The sequence below is a fragment of the Amblyomma maculatum genome, chromosome 10 (assembly GCF_055883805.1).
Source record: "Amblyomma maculatum isolate TAMU_Amacu chromosome 10, ASM5588380v1, whole genome shotgun sequence".
In the NCBI taxonomy this organism is placed as follows: Eukaryota; Metazoa; Arthropoda; class Arachnida; order Ixodida; family Ixodidae; genus Amblyomma; species Amblyomma maculatum.
In genome coordinates, this window is record NC_139353.1 from 46,741,934 (window position 1) to 46,760,708 (window position 18,775).

An 18,775-nucleotide genomic window follows, 5' to 3' on the forward strand; every position below is an offset into this window, starting at 1 on the left:
TGAAAAACGTTGCTACACCTATCTTGACACCACTGCAGCATTAACCCCCTTAAGTCCATGACAGACCTAACGGAATGACCAGAAACCCTTTTAGTTCCAGACGCGCAGCTGCCTAACGGCATGGCTTGCAACTGCGCTGCTCCTCAGGTTTCGTCAGACGTGTCGTCACGATGGTCCTGTCACCCGCTCGTCCCACGTGGCTCGTGGCGCGTGTGCAACTTTGGATAGAGGCGCTCATTATGCAGCTGAATTTTTTCTCCAAACAGCGTTTTAATCCAACCTCCAGTGTCCTACCGTGCATTCAGCTGACAGAGTTATCTTTTTCTTTTAACCCACGTGTCGCTGGGCTATTACGTATTCATTTATGCCCGCTTCTCGGTACGCGGCGTTCGATGAAAGAATCGCCGAACAAGAGCGGCGGGGCTATGATGTGAGGAGCCCCTATAGCGTGCGCGCAGCGGTCTCTCCGCATAACGCGGTCCAAGCTGTGCACGGTATTACGCGGAGTGTAGTGTGAAAGCTTTGCGCAACACTTCATGCGTTGCGCAAGAACCTCCGTTCTCTTGATAATCATGCACAGCAGCCAGGTTTTATTATCGAAAAAGAGCCCACCTCATTGTGTAGTCGGTCGACCTGTTCGATCATCCCTTTATCGTTTATTCGTGTCCACGGGAGCTCTCTTTTGTCGCGAGGCGCTGCTTCTAGCGCGCAAGGGGTCAGCAGCAGTTTTGAACGTGATATACCGAGGGCAAGGCAGTTCTGCATCACCGCCGATCGATCCCCGGCATATATACGGGCCTAGACTCGCACACGATACGGAGAAGCACTCTCCTCTGTCGCCTGTCCCTGCGTGAGAGGACGGTTGGAAGGCGCCGAGGCAGAGGAGGTCAATTGGCTCACACGCCGTGGTGAAAGCTTTCAACGTACACTACATACTACACGCTTTGAAACGGTCGTGAGCGGCTGCACTGGCTGATTACATATTCATGACGATCAAATCTCTCGCTGGTCCATCTCTTACCCTACAGCTTCTACGGCACTTTCCATGCAATACTGCCAGCTTGACTACGAGTGTGCCTCATTTCGTAAATACTTTCTCCTATTTGTCTTGCTTCGATTTTCATATTGTAACTCTCGAAATGACGCGGTTCTGGACGTGTGTGACTTTTCGAAAGCATGCGAAGGTCGTGATCGAGCACGGGGCTCGAGTTGCGATATGCGGGCATGTCCACCGTATTTGAGAGGCAGGCCGAACGCTATGTTGCAACGATCGCGAACAGAGCCGTGTGCCGAATTGTTTAAGCCACTGATTCAAAACACCGCCTTCCGGAGAGTTTTCCGGAATCTAATACACTCTAGTTTCGCTCGGTGGACACATGTAACGAAGAGAGGGTGTTACGCATACCGGCTTTTTCGCCACCCAGGGGTAATTTGAAGCACGACAATCTAGGAGTATCGGTTTAAATTTCGGGGAATGTTTCGCAAAAGCACGTATTTGAGGCCAGGTAAGCGGGCGTACCTGCCTCTACGTTAATACTGGAATGGTCGTTTCCATGCATATGCAGGTAGACGTCAGGTAAGGGAGCAGACCGCTGTCAATCCTTACGTGACAAAAGAACGGCCTAAACATCGCTTTTCAGTTATGCGAATGTTCAGGGTGGCCCTTTGTCTAGTTCAAATTTTCTTTGTATTCGATGCTGAGAAATGTTCCTGAATACGTTATGCACAGATATACTTTAATCAGCTTTAAAGCAGTCTTTTGCGAAGTATTTCAAAACGATGTCGAGTTTGAAATCGTATGCTAGAATGTTTTATATGTTCGTCAGTGAGTCACGATCCCTAAACGACGCACAAAGGAGAACAAGTCTTACCTTTCCTTTGGCCTCTTATTACTTACGGCACGAATGAGGATCATGAAAGTGGAACAAGAATTTGATACTGAAGTGTTGATTGTGAAGTAAAAGTAAACAAGATGAAACATAATCGCGCAGTGGAGACAAGAATGCAAGAATTACTGCAAGCGTTTACTAATAGTAACTGTGAATAGTGATTTCCTTTACGAAATCATTACATCGTCGTTTCGACCATTCTCCCCTTTGCCGGACTAGTACTTTCTATTTCATTGCCGTACCAGCGTCGTCAAAGCGCACAAGAACACAACGCGCACGAGGTGTACGGAAGCGGAATGAAGATGAATGATTGTACATGTACGCTACGCGCGCCGCCGAGAGATGTCCGCGTTGATCGCCCGCAGCCGCGCCGAAGCATGAGCAAAGAGCAACTCCTGAGCGCTGCGGCGCGTGGCGCGCGCGACGGTCGTTTCGTCGGCGCTGCTGCCGCCGACGTCACCGGCACCCCGGCCAATGGGGATGAGGGAGGGCCCAACCACTTTTTCTCAACAAGGGGGAGACGGAGGCAGTCGGCCGTGCATGGAGGTTCGTTTTACCAACTAAATTTACCTTCTTAGTTATTTAATCAGACTTGACTGCACTAGATAAAGCTTCTCTGAACATCTGAATTAATTTTTAAATGCGTTGATCTGCAGGGGATCTGTTTCTTTATTGCCCAGTGTGGACCCTTTAGTAACGACGGCCCCCCCGTGGATGTAGTCGGAAAGCTCCCTCGGGCCTCAGCTGATATTGGAGCGATGGGCGCAGAAGCTGTGGATTACCGGCTCGGATACGCAACGAGAATGGAGTGCTCGTAAGCGGGCGATCGAAGGCGGACCGTCTTCCTTTGTCTGGCTGTCGAGCGCTTCGAACCCTCCCCGGAAACGCACAAGAAGCTTCCTCGACCTCCAAGTTTAGGATTTCAAGCCGAGTGTGGAGTCAGTGCTGTGTGAATAGTGCGAGGCCCTCGCAGTGCGAAGCTCTCTCGCGTCGTCTGCTGTCAGGTGAAAATACTTCGGCTGCTCGCACCGACGTAGAGAAGCAAGTTCTTTTTCGGGTTTCTCTCACTCAGCAATCCGGCTTGAAATGCTCAGTTATCTGACGCATAAGCTTCGGACACCGGAACTGAATGGCAGTAGCGCATTTCACACGAAGGTAAGTCGCCTCCTGTCTCATTTTTGATTCCTTGACTGCCGGCTGTCGCAGGGAGCCGGCGTCGCCGGCGCTAGGCCTAGCTCCTCGGAATCATGGCTGACAGGTAGAATTTCGCGCCGGATTAAGCTACCTAGGCTGCTCGAGGGACCCTTTTCATAGTTGCACACGAATCTTCGATTATTAACGAATGATCATGGGTGGTAACCAGGCGCCCTGCACTGCTATTCGCTGCATTGTGTGCGGGGTGATGGCGTGGACTGCCGTTCCGCTTGCCGGTGTTTTCACGTAAGTCTGTGTTGGACTGGTGATTTTCCCGGGCTGCTTTTTCTTAGGTTAGCTCCTTGTTGCTAGCTTAGCGATCTCAGCGGTGACATTTACTGGGCTTTGACTATTTTTGGGTTGCGATCTGGATCTCAGCGAACCAATTTTCAGGTCAGGCCCGCCCGTCCTTTGTGTTCGGAGCCGCTGACGTTGCCGACCGTCAACATTGGATTTCGGCTCCTTCGTTAGCGGCGCACATAGCGTGACTAAAAATCTCAGGTAGCGTAATAAAAGAAGGGATGTGTACAAAACTCCTCGCTCTACACTTTAATGTTCTGGCTTTGCGTTTTTCGTAGTTCCGGTGGCTAACAATGCGGTGGGGTGGCCGGTCGGACCACTTTTCCAGCTTTGAAGGTATCCCTGAATTCCCGGCACTTTCTTGGTGAAAGCCCGGCTGATTCGCAGTGCCTGCGTGTGTGTCGTGTCGATCTGAGGGAAATATCGTTGCGTTTGGTTTAGACGGATTCTTTTTTTTTTCGTCGCCATTTTCAAAACGTTCGCTTTTCAATGTGTAATCTCGCCAGGTCATCTGTTCCGTCTCTACGTACACTACCACCTTGGCTTCGTGCGCATTGTTTCTGGAGGCTCTGCAAATCAGTACAGTAGTGCATGAAGAGGGGGGGGGGGGGGGGGTCGATTTGCGAAGGCGGGCACAAAGGATGTTTGCAGCGAAATTTCCATGCTCGTCTTGCATCGAGCTTTTTCCCCATCGTCGATCGTGTATTCGTTTTTTTTTTTTTTTTTTTTTTGGTCTCCGCGGTGCCGTTGTCTCTCTATGCGTGAGCTGTTTTGCTTTTGCGGTTGTTTGCATCGGTGTCCCGTACGACCCTGCGGCTACAAATTGACCGGCGTTGTGGCTGCGAGGCTCAGTCCGTTGGCGACCGTTGGCGGGTTCGCGGCGCAGGCAGAAACCGTGCCTTCAAGCCTTCGTAGTTCTTAGCGGTCTTGGGCCGCCTTGGTGTGCCATGCAGGACTTTGCTTCTAGCAAGCGTAGTGCGGCACGGGACTTGGTGTAATACGCGTTGTACAGGCCGCGACCTTTGAAGCAGCGGCGTGCAAGACGACGTCACCGCGGGATATACGCCCTCTCTCTGATTTTCTTTCCCTGTTCCACGTGCGCCCTCTCTGCGACATGGTATGTCTTTTCCGTCATACGTGACTTGCTTCGGTTTTCTGGCATCGACGAAGTGCTGCTTCTTTCTCCGAGCGTTTGCACACCCTCTTCCCGCCGTTGGCTCTTCCTCGTTTTTGGCCGTCGCTTGGTACGCGGACGTCCTCAATGCGCGCGTCTGAGACTTCGGTTCACAGCGTTAGCGAACTTTGAGTGGAACATGGTTAACTGCACTCGATTACAGCTTCTGCAACTACCGTTTATTAACATTGTTATGATTATTTCGGCATCCCCGCTTTTACTTCACGCAAAGCGCTCACTAGAAGACGGCTGCCGTTTAGGTATGCTCCCAGAAACTGCACGTAATCGATTGCTTGTAATTGCATTGTTGTGTAAATTTGTAAACTGATTACTTTTGAAAACAGTAACTTTATTGGTAATTAATTTGCTCTTTGTAATTTATTAATGGCGCATACATTGAGAGAGTGTTCAGCTACACAGTGTAGCTGCTGATGTATTGACGAGGAAACGTTGCAAAATCTGGAGTGACAACTTTGAGAAACAACTCTTTTCGAAAAGTAATTACGTGTAATAAAAAAAAAATCATGGCAATAATGTTTAAAAAAACAGCAATCCAGTGTAGTAAGAATAGTAACTCCTTTACTTTCTTTGGGCCGCAATTGTCTACTGTAATCGGTTGCATTTAAGGTGACCTAATTGTAATCTCTTGCTTTCTTTTTTAACATGTACTAGACTTAATGCTTCGCAACTTTTGTGCACCTTTGACGCTTAGGATTTTTTTTTTTCTTATGCACACACGGATGCAGGAAATTTGATTAAATGTTAATCGGTAGTTTGATTAATATTTATTAGCCGTGGCCTCATTGCGAGGTGGAGCCGTTTATTACAACCAGCCTGTGCAGTCGGCCGGGTCCATCCTCGTGCTTACCCCCAAACACCGCGGCTGCATTGCCTTGCGATCAGATGGCGCCATTTGTCCGACTCTCTTTGCTCACCTTTGACTTTTGCTAGCCTCCGACGCGAACAGTACGGCTTTGTTTCCCGCGCGCGTTCGGTTGAGTCGTTAGCCCATCTGGAAAGAATCTTATAAGGAGCGAGTGAGGGCAGGCGCGTCATAAAGCGACGTTCTCGAGGGATTTATCTTGCGTTTTGCCCCACATTCCCGAGGCGTCGCCCGTGTGGGGCCTGTTCACTAAACAGCGGCTCATTCATCATCTTGTCAGAGGCTCGCGCTATCTCCCGCCAGAAGGAGAGAATGGTACTCTGTCTCGAACGCGGGCTCGCCCCGTGCCTGTGTAGAAATAGGGCCAATTTCATTTTGCAAAGCAGCGCAGCGCTTGGATACAAAGTTTGATCTGGGCGCGTTTCGCGGCTATTCATGGTCTCTCGGGATTCTTTTTTCTTGCGTTTATTTTTTTTTGTTGTTGTTGTTGGTGCTGTAATAAGTGACGCGTTAACTCTGCTCGCATCTTTTGGCTCCCAACCCACTTGTCTTCGACGACGTTTACAGGCTTGTATTCTGAGATTAGTGTTCTTCGAAACCCAAGACACGGGCTGCGCAGTCATACGCCCTTTCAATTTGTTCGCCGCTGGGAACGGGATCTCATCGGCGAAACCCGGAAGTCATTCTTCCTCTACAGGAGTAGGTTTTGTTGTCTGAGTTTCGGCAGGCGACGTAGCTTCCGATGGATGTCCGCGGATTTTGTGTTCGCTACTGGCCGAGAGATAGGGCCTGCCGTTTTGGTGTTAGTGACGGGCTGCGAGACTGCGCATTCAAGCTTTAGGAAAACGTTATTACGCGCCCGGCCTCCGGTGTGGTAGGACCACGGTCGCATTTTTCTCTGTCGGCGAGGTTGAATCTGGTGGTGAGGGTGAATTTTCGAACGGTGCTCAAGTCCATCCGACGGGAGGGATTGATTGGCGGTGAACTTCGCCGGTGTTATTCCAGTTTGTAGCAAGCCGGTGTGAGTTTTGTTCTATCAAGAAAATGGCTGTAGCTTTATACGGATACAAATTGTTTTTTATACAGATACAAATTATTATTATTATTAATTTTTTAGTAAACTATTTCCCGTCTACTGTCTGCCGATCTCGAGGCAGACGCGGGCTCTTCGACTGACTCTACCGTGTTTTGGATATGAAAACGTTTTCTGCGTTGTTTACGTTGCCGCAGGGCGGTCGGCTCGGAGATTACGGCGTACCCTTTCGATTTCCGTGTACGCTGCGTAATTTTATCTCCTTCCACTGTGGTGTGCGCGCGCGCGCGCGCTTTTTGATAGTCCAGTCTTTCGAGGATAGGGTGCCGCTCCTAATCGGGCTGCTGCGCCTTTGCTGGTTGCTCCGACGGGCTCGTGCTTCTCGCCCCAGCCTTGGGCTTTAGAGCCACCCGATGCCCCAGTTGGAGAGATGGCGCTCTCGCTCGCTTTGAGCTGGCGTAACGCGTCCGAATTCGAGACGGCCGTTCTGTTAACCGAGGCCGTTGTTTGTCGGGTCGAGGACGCTCGGGTCAGGCGACCGTCTGGTGAGGGGGGGGGGGGGGGGGGGGGGTTGACGCGGAGACCGTGCGCTCACGTCAGCGGCGTACACGTCAGTTTTTATTGCAGCTCTTCTAAGAGACACCTGTCTCCGATGGTGGCGCTCGATGCTATAAAGTTAACGCTGATTACTCTTCAGTCGGGTTGGTTGCAACTTCCGCATGCAGTTATCGTTAGGACAACTTCGGGTCGCACCAGCAATGCGCCAGTGCGATGCCAATGCACGTGATGAAGAAACCACGTCGTCCGGAAGCCTCCACTAATAGCTTCCCGTGTGACCTGGGTCGTGTTTGGATGTTAAATGTCGTAACCGTACGCAATACCAGTATATGAAAAAAAAAAAAAAATGGAAAAATCTAGTTGCAGAAAGTTATTACGGCAATGTGGAAATTAAAAAAAAAAGAAGACAGCCGAGTCCTACCGACAATTTAAATGGATCCAAGTCTTAGATCGTGTGTGTATTTGGTCGCACTTCGAAACGACGGTGCGAGCGATGTTAAACCTAAAATGGAGCATATTTGTTGATAAAAAAAAAAAAGAAAGAAAAAAAAACCGCAGCGTAGCCTTGTGGTAGAGCATCTGCCTCGTGTTCGGGAGGTACCAAGTTCGATTCCTGGTGCTCCCACCGGTTTATCTATGGGTACAATTTTTCCCCCGGCCTGGTGCTCGGCTCTTTGGGGTGTAATGCTTGGGGGAAAGGGGTCATAGGTCCTAAATAGTTGCGCCCATCGGACAACAGTGAGTCCGCTTCGCGCGGGAAAAGCCCAATCTGTGGCCCTTTTTTCTTGAGCTTGGTTGTGAGCTCCTCTCCTCCATTGATATCATCCGAGTTGTTAGACACCTTTACTGGAACCGGCATGACCAATGACGACACGCTGCCCTTTGTGCTTTTATGCCGGATGTTTTTCACAAGATGAGCATGCTGCAAATGTCTTGGTAACGAAGAAAAGCGTGAAGTCTCAGGCGCTGCTGCGCGAAAGCGAATATTCAGTAGTGTGTCGCATAGGGCACGCGTCGTACAACGGCACATGGTGCCCTGAATGGACAATTTTAAGAAATCATCAGAACGGAAACTTTGTGCGCCTCCTTTGTTGAGGTGACGGCGGTGGGAAGGGGGCGGGGGGTAGTGGTTGCAGCGTGCAGAACGGCGCTCGGGAGTTAGCTGGCTGGCTCTTCCGTGATTGATATTGGACACCTTCCGGGTCCGGCCGAGTGCCTGATGATGGGTTTTTCGCGCCACGGGGCCTTGCTTCTTTGCGGGTGTCAGTCGGCTGCTACCACCAGTGAGGAGGTGACTCCTGAAATGCGTTTCATTCGCTGTGTGCGCCGAATTATGTTGCCTATATTTATGGTGCACAAGTGGCTTGCGTGCGCGCCGAATAGTGACATCGCTGGACCTTCCTTCCTTCCTTTTTTTTTTTTTGTTTTTTTGACATGCTACCCTTGCCCTCCAGCAAACGCTGCCTTTGTACGGCAGCGATACTTGTCCGTGTGGCTTTAGTGTCAATGCAGCTCGCGATTTCCAGGATTGAAAAATGAGTTGGCGATTTCGACCCGCGATACATTAGTGGTGCGGGCGGAGTCTACGTCTTTGGACTCCATCTTACTTTCTGCCTACGAAATATATTTCGTCCCTTACTTTCTGTTCGCGCTCTCACTGCCTATTTAGAACAGTAGTGTAGCAGGGATCATGGTCGTTCATTTCAGTCCATTGGTTATCCGCTTGATTAGAGCTGCCTTGCATCTGGATTGTCTGCTGATTGTCACTTGGCTTTCAGTGGCCCGGATGAGAATGCCTGAAAAGGACATACAGCCGTTTCAGAAGGCCAGTAAGGCGTTTAGTGTGTTTTTTTTTTCTTACGTAGGTAAATTTGGCGTCTAATGTATATCCGCTCCATGGCAGCCTTATGCGGGATGGGCGCAAATAAAAGTAAATTCCTCTGGACCGGTTGGTTGGGCATGTCGAAGATACTCGCTTGGAATTGAGGGGGGGGGGGGATTTCCGCCCACTACGTGTAGCCAGTCATGCATACTGGAACGGATTCCCTTTCTGATAAACTGAGGCAACGTAACACGGAGCAAAACCAATGGTTGTAACTCGCACCCATCTTGGTCACCCTGCAGTTGCATTTTCATCATCATCGTCGTACTCAGCGGTTGCAGGGTCTGAACGCTTTCCTCGCTCTTCGGCACGTACCGTTCGTTGTTTGCGCATAGCACTCGACGAACCGGCGGGGACGAATCGGAGTTGACCTCTGCCGATTTATCACTGCGTTCCAGCGGCAAACACGAAGCTCGCGCAGAAAACTCGCGGCTGTGGGGGAATAGAGGCTCAAATATCCTTGAGCTAAGTTTTCGCGAGCGGTATCCATCGGCCTCAGTCCCTGCTACCATTTCGATTTTGGCTTGACTTCGGCGCTTGTTCAACTTGCAAAGAATGCTGCGCGATAGCCGGATATGATTACATTTTATGGAGCTACAAAAAGGTTTCCGGCTGACCTACTACCCGTCCCTTGTCTAGAGCGGTGGGAAGCAATACTGTTCTGCTCAGACCCGCTGACACCGCAAGCTCGGCTCAGTGAGTTCGCTTACAAGGTGGCCGAGTGCCACAGATCCGAAGCGATCTAGTATAGCGCCCACATGGGGCTCAGTTAGGGCAGCTTTTCCAATCCAAATCCACGCTTTGTAAGCTTCTCGACGATGTCTGCCTCGTGTTCGGTGGTCTCGGCAGCCTGCCTGGCACGGCTGCTGTCTTTAGCAAGATGCTGTATGGGTAAGGTGTACATACTCAGGTTAAATGAGGGAGCGGTGCAAATGGAACTTCATGCAAATAACAATGTTCACAGCAAAGCGCGAGAGTGTGTTGCAGTTTTACACGAGGCGTGATCGGCTGCGACGAAATAGCGTAGTGCCTGGGCGCGGCGCGGCGATGGTGTTCGCTGCACAACGCTAAAATTCAAGGTCGCAACTGCAGCATCCATTGACCTTGAGGTGTGTGTATGGGAATTTTCGCGGAATTCCCGAGTATTTGCGCTGTTCCCCTCTAGGCTTGTGTATCATGGCCCGCCGCGCGTAGTAGCCCGCCGTGGGTTTGGCGCACTCAGTGTTGTGCTCGACCTCCACAGCAGTAGCGTGCCGGGAAGGGCACATGGTATCTGTCAGAAGGGACGGTTGGACGCCCGCCAGGCCAGAAAGCTTTTTTCTTACTCTTTGCGATTCGAACCGCGCGGCTAGAGGGTGTTGGGCTCAGCCGTTGCCCTTTCCGGCGCTTGCCGAGCCCTGATGACACCCCCCTTCTCCCGACGCGCACAAGAGTGTGTGTATGTGTTTGCAGTGCGACCGTTTGCTGGCACTTCACACGCGGTTTTGGTGGCATTCTGCTTGAGAGGAGGTGTGAGAAGGGAAAGGACAGAGGTCCACGCCCGCGCGGACATTCCTTCTTGTGTCCTCGCTGTCCATTGTTTCGTGGTCTTTTTTTTTCCCGCCGTGCTTGTGCGAGGTCTTTCCTTTCTTTCTTTCTTTCTTTCTTTCTTTCTTTCTTTCTTTCTTTCTTTCTTTCTTTCTTTCTTTCTTTCTTTCTTTCTTTCTTTCTTTCTTTCTTTCTTTCTTTCTTTCTTTCTTTCTTTCTTTCTTTCTTTCTTTCTTTCTTTCTTTCTTTCTTTCTTTCTTTCTTTCTTTCTTTCTTTCTTTCTTTCTTTCTTTCTTTCATGTCGTTGCAGACTTTTTCGGCTCGCTTTCTCGGCGTCTTAACAGTGGGCAATGCGTTGAACGCTGTGTTAAGAAATAGCGAGGCGTCGTCCTCTGCTCTGAATAATGAGCTAGCGAGGAAAATATTCGACTCTGGACGGTCCGCAACAAAGCTCGCGCAACTAACAGCTGTGCTCAGGCGTTTTAAGTGTTCGCTCGCGGGCGCCTGTTGAAGATTCGCCTTCCTTCGGGTGAAACCTGACGTTCCGTTTTGGCTAGCTGCCTCCAACAACAGCGGCCGTTTTCTGAAACTCGGATCGTTTCTGTGCCACGTTAAGCGCCTGCTTTTCTGTAGTAATGCCACTTGAACTTTTCGACGCGAGCTGTTCGTTATTGGTGAGTAGCGCTTTGTTGGTCTGGGGTGCTTCACCAGGGATTCTTACGAGTAGTCCGGCAGGCAGTGGCTACTTGTATTCCTTTTAGCCACTAGACGAGCGCACTTCACCTGCTGGTCCTTCCGAGTTCTGAACAGATGATCGTTTTTGTAGGTAGTCGCAGCTAGGGCATTTGCAGCGCTCTAGGCTAGGTCACTTTGAATACGGTGAAGGAGTTCACAGTGTACTCTGAAATCTCCGCTCGTTGTCGTCATGTATGGGTCGCGCCTTAATGCGGCCAGGGTGCCGAAGCGATGACCTGGTTGCGTGTCTAAGAGTCTCAATGGTGTGCCATGCCTCGGGGTCTGTTCACTGTTCTGTGACGTCCGGCTATTGAATGCTTGTCGTAATTTCTTCCCTGGCCATAATGGAGCCGCGACGTTCCGCGAATTTCACGGACTAAATTGCGGCCGCTTGTAGCGCTCACGGGCTCCTTTCACAGCCTTTACAGCCGTGTCTTTGACTCGCGAACTTCGCTAAAGCTCTCTAGAGCCGCTGCGCCACCTCCCGGTTTCAACTTGCGTTCACGACGGGTATCCACTTTGGCGTTGTATTGGTAAATGCGCTCTTCACATTTCCGTCGCGCAGTACGCGGCCCAAGGTGCATTCGCACTTACTCCTTCTAATGTCTTTCCGCCCCTTAATAGCTTTTCTCACAGCGCAGTTATCTCTTTCACCGCCGTGGTGATGCTGCCGCCTCTCTCGGCGCTGTTTCGAAGTGTTCGAAATGATGTCCGGCATCGGTGTTAACAAAGCCTTCCGCCCGTCGGTCAGGGCACGCTTGACGGACGGACCTGGAAACGGTGCAGCTGTTGTCCGGGTGTAGTAGGGAAACAAACTCCCTTCCGAACTGCAAATTTTTCGCGTACGAACAGGTGTTTATAGTTGCGCCTAGCACGAGCCGTATAGTACCAGAAGTCGAGCTCGCTCAATGGGTCTTGTGGCACGTTTTTGCTGATCGCTGGTTCGATCGTGGCCGCTGCGGCCACTTTGCTGCGTCGACGGATTTGCGGACACTCGCTTTTCTTGAAATTTGCAGTGTTGGTATAAAGATCCCTAGTTTGAAATTAAACCAGAAGGTGCTTCGAGACCGCTTGTTCCGGTTTGGCACCTTACCTGCTCTTTGACTATTCGCTCTCGGCTTCTGAGGCCTCGTTTTTACCTGGTAGCCTTTCGGGGAGCGCTGCATGGTTTTAGCTGTGGGCGGGCGTAGAGGCGGGCGCAGCCATTAGCGCCTCTGTCGGCCTTGCCGCGAGTACTTCTTTTGTCTCCGCGCTGACGAGAAAGAACGTAGCAGCGCGAGAGTGCAACGCGCGAGTAACCCCCCCTCCCCGCCCTTTCCCGATCCTCAATGTCAGTTCCGCATGCAAAGTATAAATGGAGGCCAAGGAGGGAGTGGGGGGCGTGCGTGTGTGCCTTACTGCATTAACTCGTTTGCGAGCCAGGCGGCGGCCCGCGGCTTTTGGGAATTGGCACGGAACCACCGCCATCATTGCCGCCGCCGCTCGCTGGCTGTCTCGCGTCGCCCGCGTGCGTAGAACGACGTCCACGACTAGGCAGGAAGTGGGTTAGTCGCACTACACCGCCTCCTCCTCCCACCCTGGCCCTTTCTCCCTTTTCGCGCGCTTTCTACGTTCATGTCCTCCTCTTCTTAATGGTGAGGTTGCGCCTCCTTTGCGCGTCTTGCGCAACGGAAGGTTTTTATTTCTTTCCATCATTACCAGATTGCTTCAGAGTCGCGAGAAATAAGAGAGCGGGAAAAGATAGCGCGGTAGTGGAGCGAGACCTTGGAAGCGCTCCCTCCGTTTTTTCTTTTCTTATGCGCTGTCGGTCTGGACTGCGGGGTGCTTCTGCATTTCGTCGTTGTGATCTCGTATAGCTGTTACCCGTTACTGACTGTGTCCCGACTGCTTTCTGCTATGTAAGGGGCCTTGCGTTGTCAGTGACAGTTTTTGTTTTCAATCTTGCTTTGTGTACGTGTGCCTCCTTCCGCATTCTAAATTACTCCTGTAGAAAATAAACCTCGCTTTGCCGGATCGCATCTGGCCGGCACGTGGCGCCATCTAGCGCCCTTCTTGTGATGTGCGCATGCGCAGTGGTTCCTTGCCGAAGCGGATCGTGTATGCTATGACTTTATAATTGTCGTCAGCGCGGACACCTTGTCTCCTGATGCGAACCCTGCCGGTTGTGTAATCCGAGGAAGGACACAAGATGTTTGTGTAAGAGTACTTTTTTTCACACCGTGGCTGCTCTCAAACACAATCGTTTTTCTGAGCATATCCTCGTATAACGCAAAGCGGGCTGGCATTTGTCGCGTAAAGCCGCGTTCAGACTACGTGCGCAACGCACGTATCGTTCGTAAGGATCGTAAGCGTAAGCGCAAAAAACGTAACGTGTCTGTTCAGACTGCTGTCGTATTGAGCGTAAAGTGCGCAACGTACGCAGCCAGCGTGGGCGTAAATGTCGGAGGACCCGCGACTTTTACGACTAGTACAGATACGTCTGTTACGCGCGACCAATGCGCACAGCCGTTTCGGTTTTCCCTTTCCGGTCACGGGGCTTCCGGTCCTCCCAGATTTCGCGCGCAAACCACTAGTAGGCGACATCATCCAACACTCCTACTCCGCTGCAGTGTCTCGGCTGGCCGTTGCTATTGGTGTTGTGTCAGTGATTGTGTCTGTGTCGGTGATTGTGTCTGTCCGCAGCTTGATCATGTGCAGTGCGGAATCTTCGCTGTGGAATTAGCAGCCTCTCATAAAAAAAGTTCGGCAGAGGCCGGCTCTCTACTACGAGTAGCTGAAATCGCACAGAGAGAAGTGCAAAACGATGCCTGGCTGCAAATTGCCAGTGCGCTGAGTCAAAGTAGTAAGTGGTTTATCAATCCGTTTTTTCATGCGCGATCAAGCTCTCAACAAGCAAATGTTTCCTCTAGTTTAGAAAAGGGAGGTTATGGAGGCGGGGGATGCCCGCTTCATCCGCGTGCATTCTCGCAGCCCATCGGCTCCGTTGACAAGTGAGGAAACAGTTGACCTGCAGCGAAAGGCCGATGCGGGGCGACGTTGCGGTCGGGCCGCAGAAGGGAGCTGGTGCGGACTCGTCGAAGTTTGAAAGAAGCTCACCGTAAAAGAGAAAAAGAAAACAGCATTTTCTGAGGGGGGACGAGGTTCCGCGGACGTCTCCGTGTCTGCCGCGCGCCCTGGCTCATTGTTTGGAGTCAGTAGTACGGCCTTTGAGTCACCGCCCCGGCGCGTCTCCAAGATCGCTCCGGGGCACTGGTAAAATCGCAAGCAGGGATGCAGGCGGACCGTACGCCTGGTTTGGTGCGAGAGAGTGCGATCACGGGACACCGAGCAGGAGTGCGCGATACGTCGACAATGAGAATAGGCGCATGAAGAAATGTGCGAAGGAGTGAGCGGTGCGTCAGCACGGTGAGCGGACGTTTGAAAACTGTGTGCGAACGTGCGTGTGTGAAACGAAGTGTATATATAATCTAATTGTCAATTGTTAATATACCCATTGTTCTTTTTCGTATTTTATTTGTGTGTCCAGTCTTTTCTTTCACATCTCATTTTGAGCTTGAAGAGCCCAGACCTCTGCTATCAGCTGCTTGCTAACCGGCGCCATGTTGAGAGCGCTGATTGGCCGGTCGTAAAGAACGCATCTTACCGAACGGCCCAGTGTGAACATGCGCGGTCGCAAGCTACGTAAACGGGAGTTCCAGCCACTATGCGCACTGCGATAAATACGATACTTACGACGGATGCGCACGTAGTCTGAACGCGGCTTAACCCACTGCTGTCATTCGTAATGGCTGTCTTTCACGGACGCCACAGTTGTAGTAGTTCTGTTTTGTTTTTTATTCTTTATCCTTGCCTCATTGTTTTAGAATTTGGGCACGCGCGCCCTTGTGACGTCCCCCAAGTCCGTGACGCACTTGCGCATTGAGGCTATTTTGCGGGCCGCGGCCTTGGCAGTTCCGGCATCGCCCTTGTCAAGATGCGCGGACCCGTTCTCCGGTGCGCGCGGTCGCGATGAGCTGTGTCCATCCCGCTTGCAGCTTGTCAGCAGCGAATTTCCACTGGAGAGTTCGCTTTGTTCCCAACGCTGCCGCGGGTAGCAGACAAGGCGGCGGCGCATTGTTGCGTCCATCGTAGTTCTCCGTCCTATTCAATGCGTCACGAGTATGCGCGCTGCGGGGCAGGTTCTTTTGTCTCCGCATCTTGCCTCGCACTTCGCCGGGCGGTCCCGCGTCTGCCTGCCAGTCTCGCTGGCATCGTGTGGACTCCCAGAGAGTCTGGAACGTGTCCTCCGCCACCGGCGTTGCGCCAGAGCTTCGTGATGGATGAATGAAGAGCGGAGGGAAGGTGAAAATGGCGCCCGGAACTTGGGCGAATTATCCTGCAGCGCATATACACGGCCCTATAGTGCTCAAAAAAAAAAAAAAAAAAAATGTAGCAACTGAAGCAATTCGAAACTTCGCGCTTGAAGAATCGTTTATTATACCCAAGTTACGAGTTTTGCAGATAGTTGCGCCACCTGTTGTCAGCCTGAGCTACTGGAAAGCGGCATTATTCTACCGCTTGGCATCCCCACAGTCTTGCGCTTGAGTGAGAAGGCTTTCGGGAGCTGCTGCAGAGTGTGGTAACCGTACTCTGTGTCAGAGTGGTTGTAGTATTTACGGAGGAAAGCTGCGTGGATATGTTAACATTGGTTTGGCGAAAAACAAACAAAAACTTGTCTGACGAAGAAAATTCACTTTTTTTTTTTTCGGCAACCCATTCTTAAAGTTGTGACGCCCATACAGAGGAGTATTGGTTGCCGGCATTTCTTATTGGGTGCTCATTTATTTATTTTTAAAATACTGTGCAGGCTCAAAAGAAGCAATCTCGCAGATAAAAAGCTACATATAAGAACTTTTTCAGTCCTCTTTAAAAACGATTTTGTTATCCAATTCTGATATGTTATTATGCGTGCAGTAAGGAATAACTTGTAAATTATAGCTAATATAACGATAAGGGTAGTGATGCCGAGTTTGTGTAGTTTTTAACGGCATTAAGTATAGTGAGATTCAGGCAGCTTGCTCTCTAATACGAGAGCACAAAATTTCTTTTCTTTCTTGAAGTTCTAATCATTTTATTAACTTGCATTAATGGCTCAGAAACGTAACAGTTCTATCCATTATATTTTTGTTACTTTCGATTTATTAGTTCCAAATGGTGCGTACAAACTTCAGTCTGGGTCGTATTATAGGCGAATAACCGCAGCTTGATCGTTAGGAGGGGTATTTTCCAGTTTCTTACGCGACCGTATTTGCGAAATGAATACGCCCAAATATTGCTTATTTGGAGTTCTGTAGCTGTGAGGGTGTTTTTCCGATGTATCGGTTTCTGTACACACTTATCGGCATTCAGAACTATCCCCCCCCCCCCCCCCCCTTTCCCATTGGTCGCACCAATTCGAAACGTTGCTCAGAGCATTCTGCAGGTCACTCTGATCGTCGGTATTGGGGACATCTCTGAACAAAACACAATCGCTCGCGAACAATCGAATATGCACAGGCGGGCTAACAGCTTGAACAATGTAACTGATATGCAGAGGAAAGAGCAGATGGCCATTGCACTTCCCCGGGGAACACCGGGTAAAAGTGGAAGGGAGCTCAAACGTCGTCCACGTGCTCCAACATATTGACTACCGTGTATACCTATACTTGTCCATGTTGATAAGGGTGCTATTTTTTTTATATTTAGTTTTTTATATGGTGATCTGGTTTTGCTAATGCCCCAAACGAAAAAACAAATTGCTTAAGTTTGGCCGTTATTGTTTATGCAGGACGCAACTGAATTTATTCCTCTAATCAGGTGTGTTTCTATCGAGTGAATTGCGGCTTACCATACATAGCGCCTGGGATGCGCGCTTAAATTTGTCATTGACGCACACAGTTTAGTCGAGAAATCGGCCGGAAGGGGCGGCACAGTTTCGTTTTTTTTTTTTTCTTGGTTATTTAAATCTAGGTTCTCGATTAAATCTTCCCGAGTTCGAAAGTTAGCGGCGTTCAACGACATCAATTTTTCGGACATCGATCTCGATTTCGACTACGCTACCCAATCATTCGTTGTGGAATGTGCGCAACCATCTCTTCTCAGTGTGGACATCAAGATGTTGGATCGAGCGGCGCATGAAGCATTTAAATATTGTTACGTGGAAGATTTACAGTCCCAAAGCTGTCCGCACAACTAACGTTGATGAGGGCACCGATTTCACAACACTCAGCGTCGTCGTCTTCTCGGAGTCTGTTGCGCTTCTTCATCCTCATCACAAACAGCGAATACAGCTAAGTAACACTACCCCCCCGCGGGGAAAGCACAGTCCCGGTGCGGTCTATGTTAGCGAAATAGAACGTTGATGATAGGGCTTCAGACGGGACACATGCACTATTTTCGGCTATAAATGCTTGCCTTCCTGTCTGGAAAGCGGGGTAGCATACCCAGAAGAATCCCGAGGATCGATATTTGCCGAGAGGTATAGTTTTACGGTTCTAAAAATGCGCAGGCCGCCACGGAACCCCTCCAGCAGGATAGTGTGATATGTGCTATAATTGTATGCTACCACTCTCGATTCGGTCACGCCAGGTGCAACTGCGAGAGGAGGCCGGTCTCTTGTAAATCGGGCAGTGTGTAGCAAGAAGCGTTGCCGGTCTCGGTTATATGGAGGAAGGCTGCTTTGTTCCGGAGCGTGTCCCGTGTCTCAACCGTAGCTTTTTTTTTGTTCTTTCCTTGCAGCGCCGCGTTGTTGGGAAACCGCGTGAGGAGACCAAATAAATGCTTGCTGGCATTACGGAATGACGGTTTGTCTCACTGAAGCCGGTGCAGTATGCTTCTTACGAAGCGCTGGCGTGTTTCCAAGCCTTTCTGTCAATTTGAGCTGGTCGCTTTTGTTACACATCTGACTTGCCCCCCACCCCACCCCCTGCCTGCGGTGGAAGTTTGTGCACGGGTTTTAATGGAAACGAGTTTTTGATGTGTACCCGAAAGTATATCTCTATGCTCAGAGCTGACCTGTGTTGAACAAAACTTCTCGGCGTTTCTTGTCCCTTGCTGGGTAATCACGGGGATCCCCGATCCACTACCGTGATCCACCACCGCGCGTTCCACTGCGCATGGCCAGATCCTCTTTGTGCCGATAGATGGCGCCACATACTCGGCCCGCCCACGCGCGGTAGAGGGTCACGGTGGTGGATCATGGTAAGCTAAATCTTTCTATTAGATATGTGTACGCAGTTCTTACGGCGTGGCGTTTATAGGCGAACCCCGTCGTATAGTTCGATGAGATGCGTTTAGTTGCATTACCATTGCTGAGCGTTTGATGAGTGCTTGTTGGCAGAGTGTCCTGCATTTTTGTCCGTAAAGCAGATTGAGGTGCGTTACACGTTGCTGATAACCACGTGGCATGTTGTTGGTACTATCTTCCCACTCTAAGCAGCGAAACACGTGCATGCAGGTGGATGTTTTCAGACTACGTTTTTTTTTTTTTCGGGCCCCGCAAAAGGTTGTTCGTTGGCTGCGTGCGTGCCACGTTCGTCCGTCCGTAGCAGGAAGATTTACGGTACGCTAATATTTTTTGTTC

General features: G+C 50.5%; 1 protein-coding gene across 3 annotated transcripts in view; it reads left to right on the top strand.

The window, feature by feature from the left end:
- Positions 1-2,631: 2,631 nt before the first annotated feature.
- Reph (Regulator of eph expression) overlaps positions 2,632-18,775 on the top strand; it is a 122,445-nt gene continuing 106,301 nt past the window's right edge. For 2 of the 3 annotated variants that reach the window (XM_084582690.1, XM_084582688.1), the window contains exon 1: positions 2,632-3,044. Coding sequence is in view for 2 of the 3 variants with exons in the window: in XM_084582688.1 (XP_084438814.1) it covers positions 2,976-3,044 (69 nt within the window). In the remaining variant the exon portion in view is untranslated. Of the gene's footprint in view, positions 3,045-4,263; positions 4,501-18,775 lie in introns of those variants that run through there. The other variant, XM_084582691.1, reaches the window with a different exon arrangement.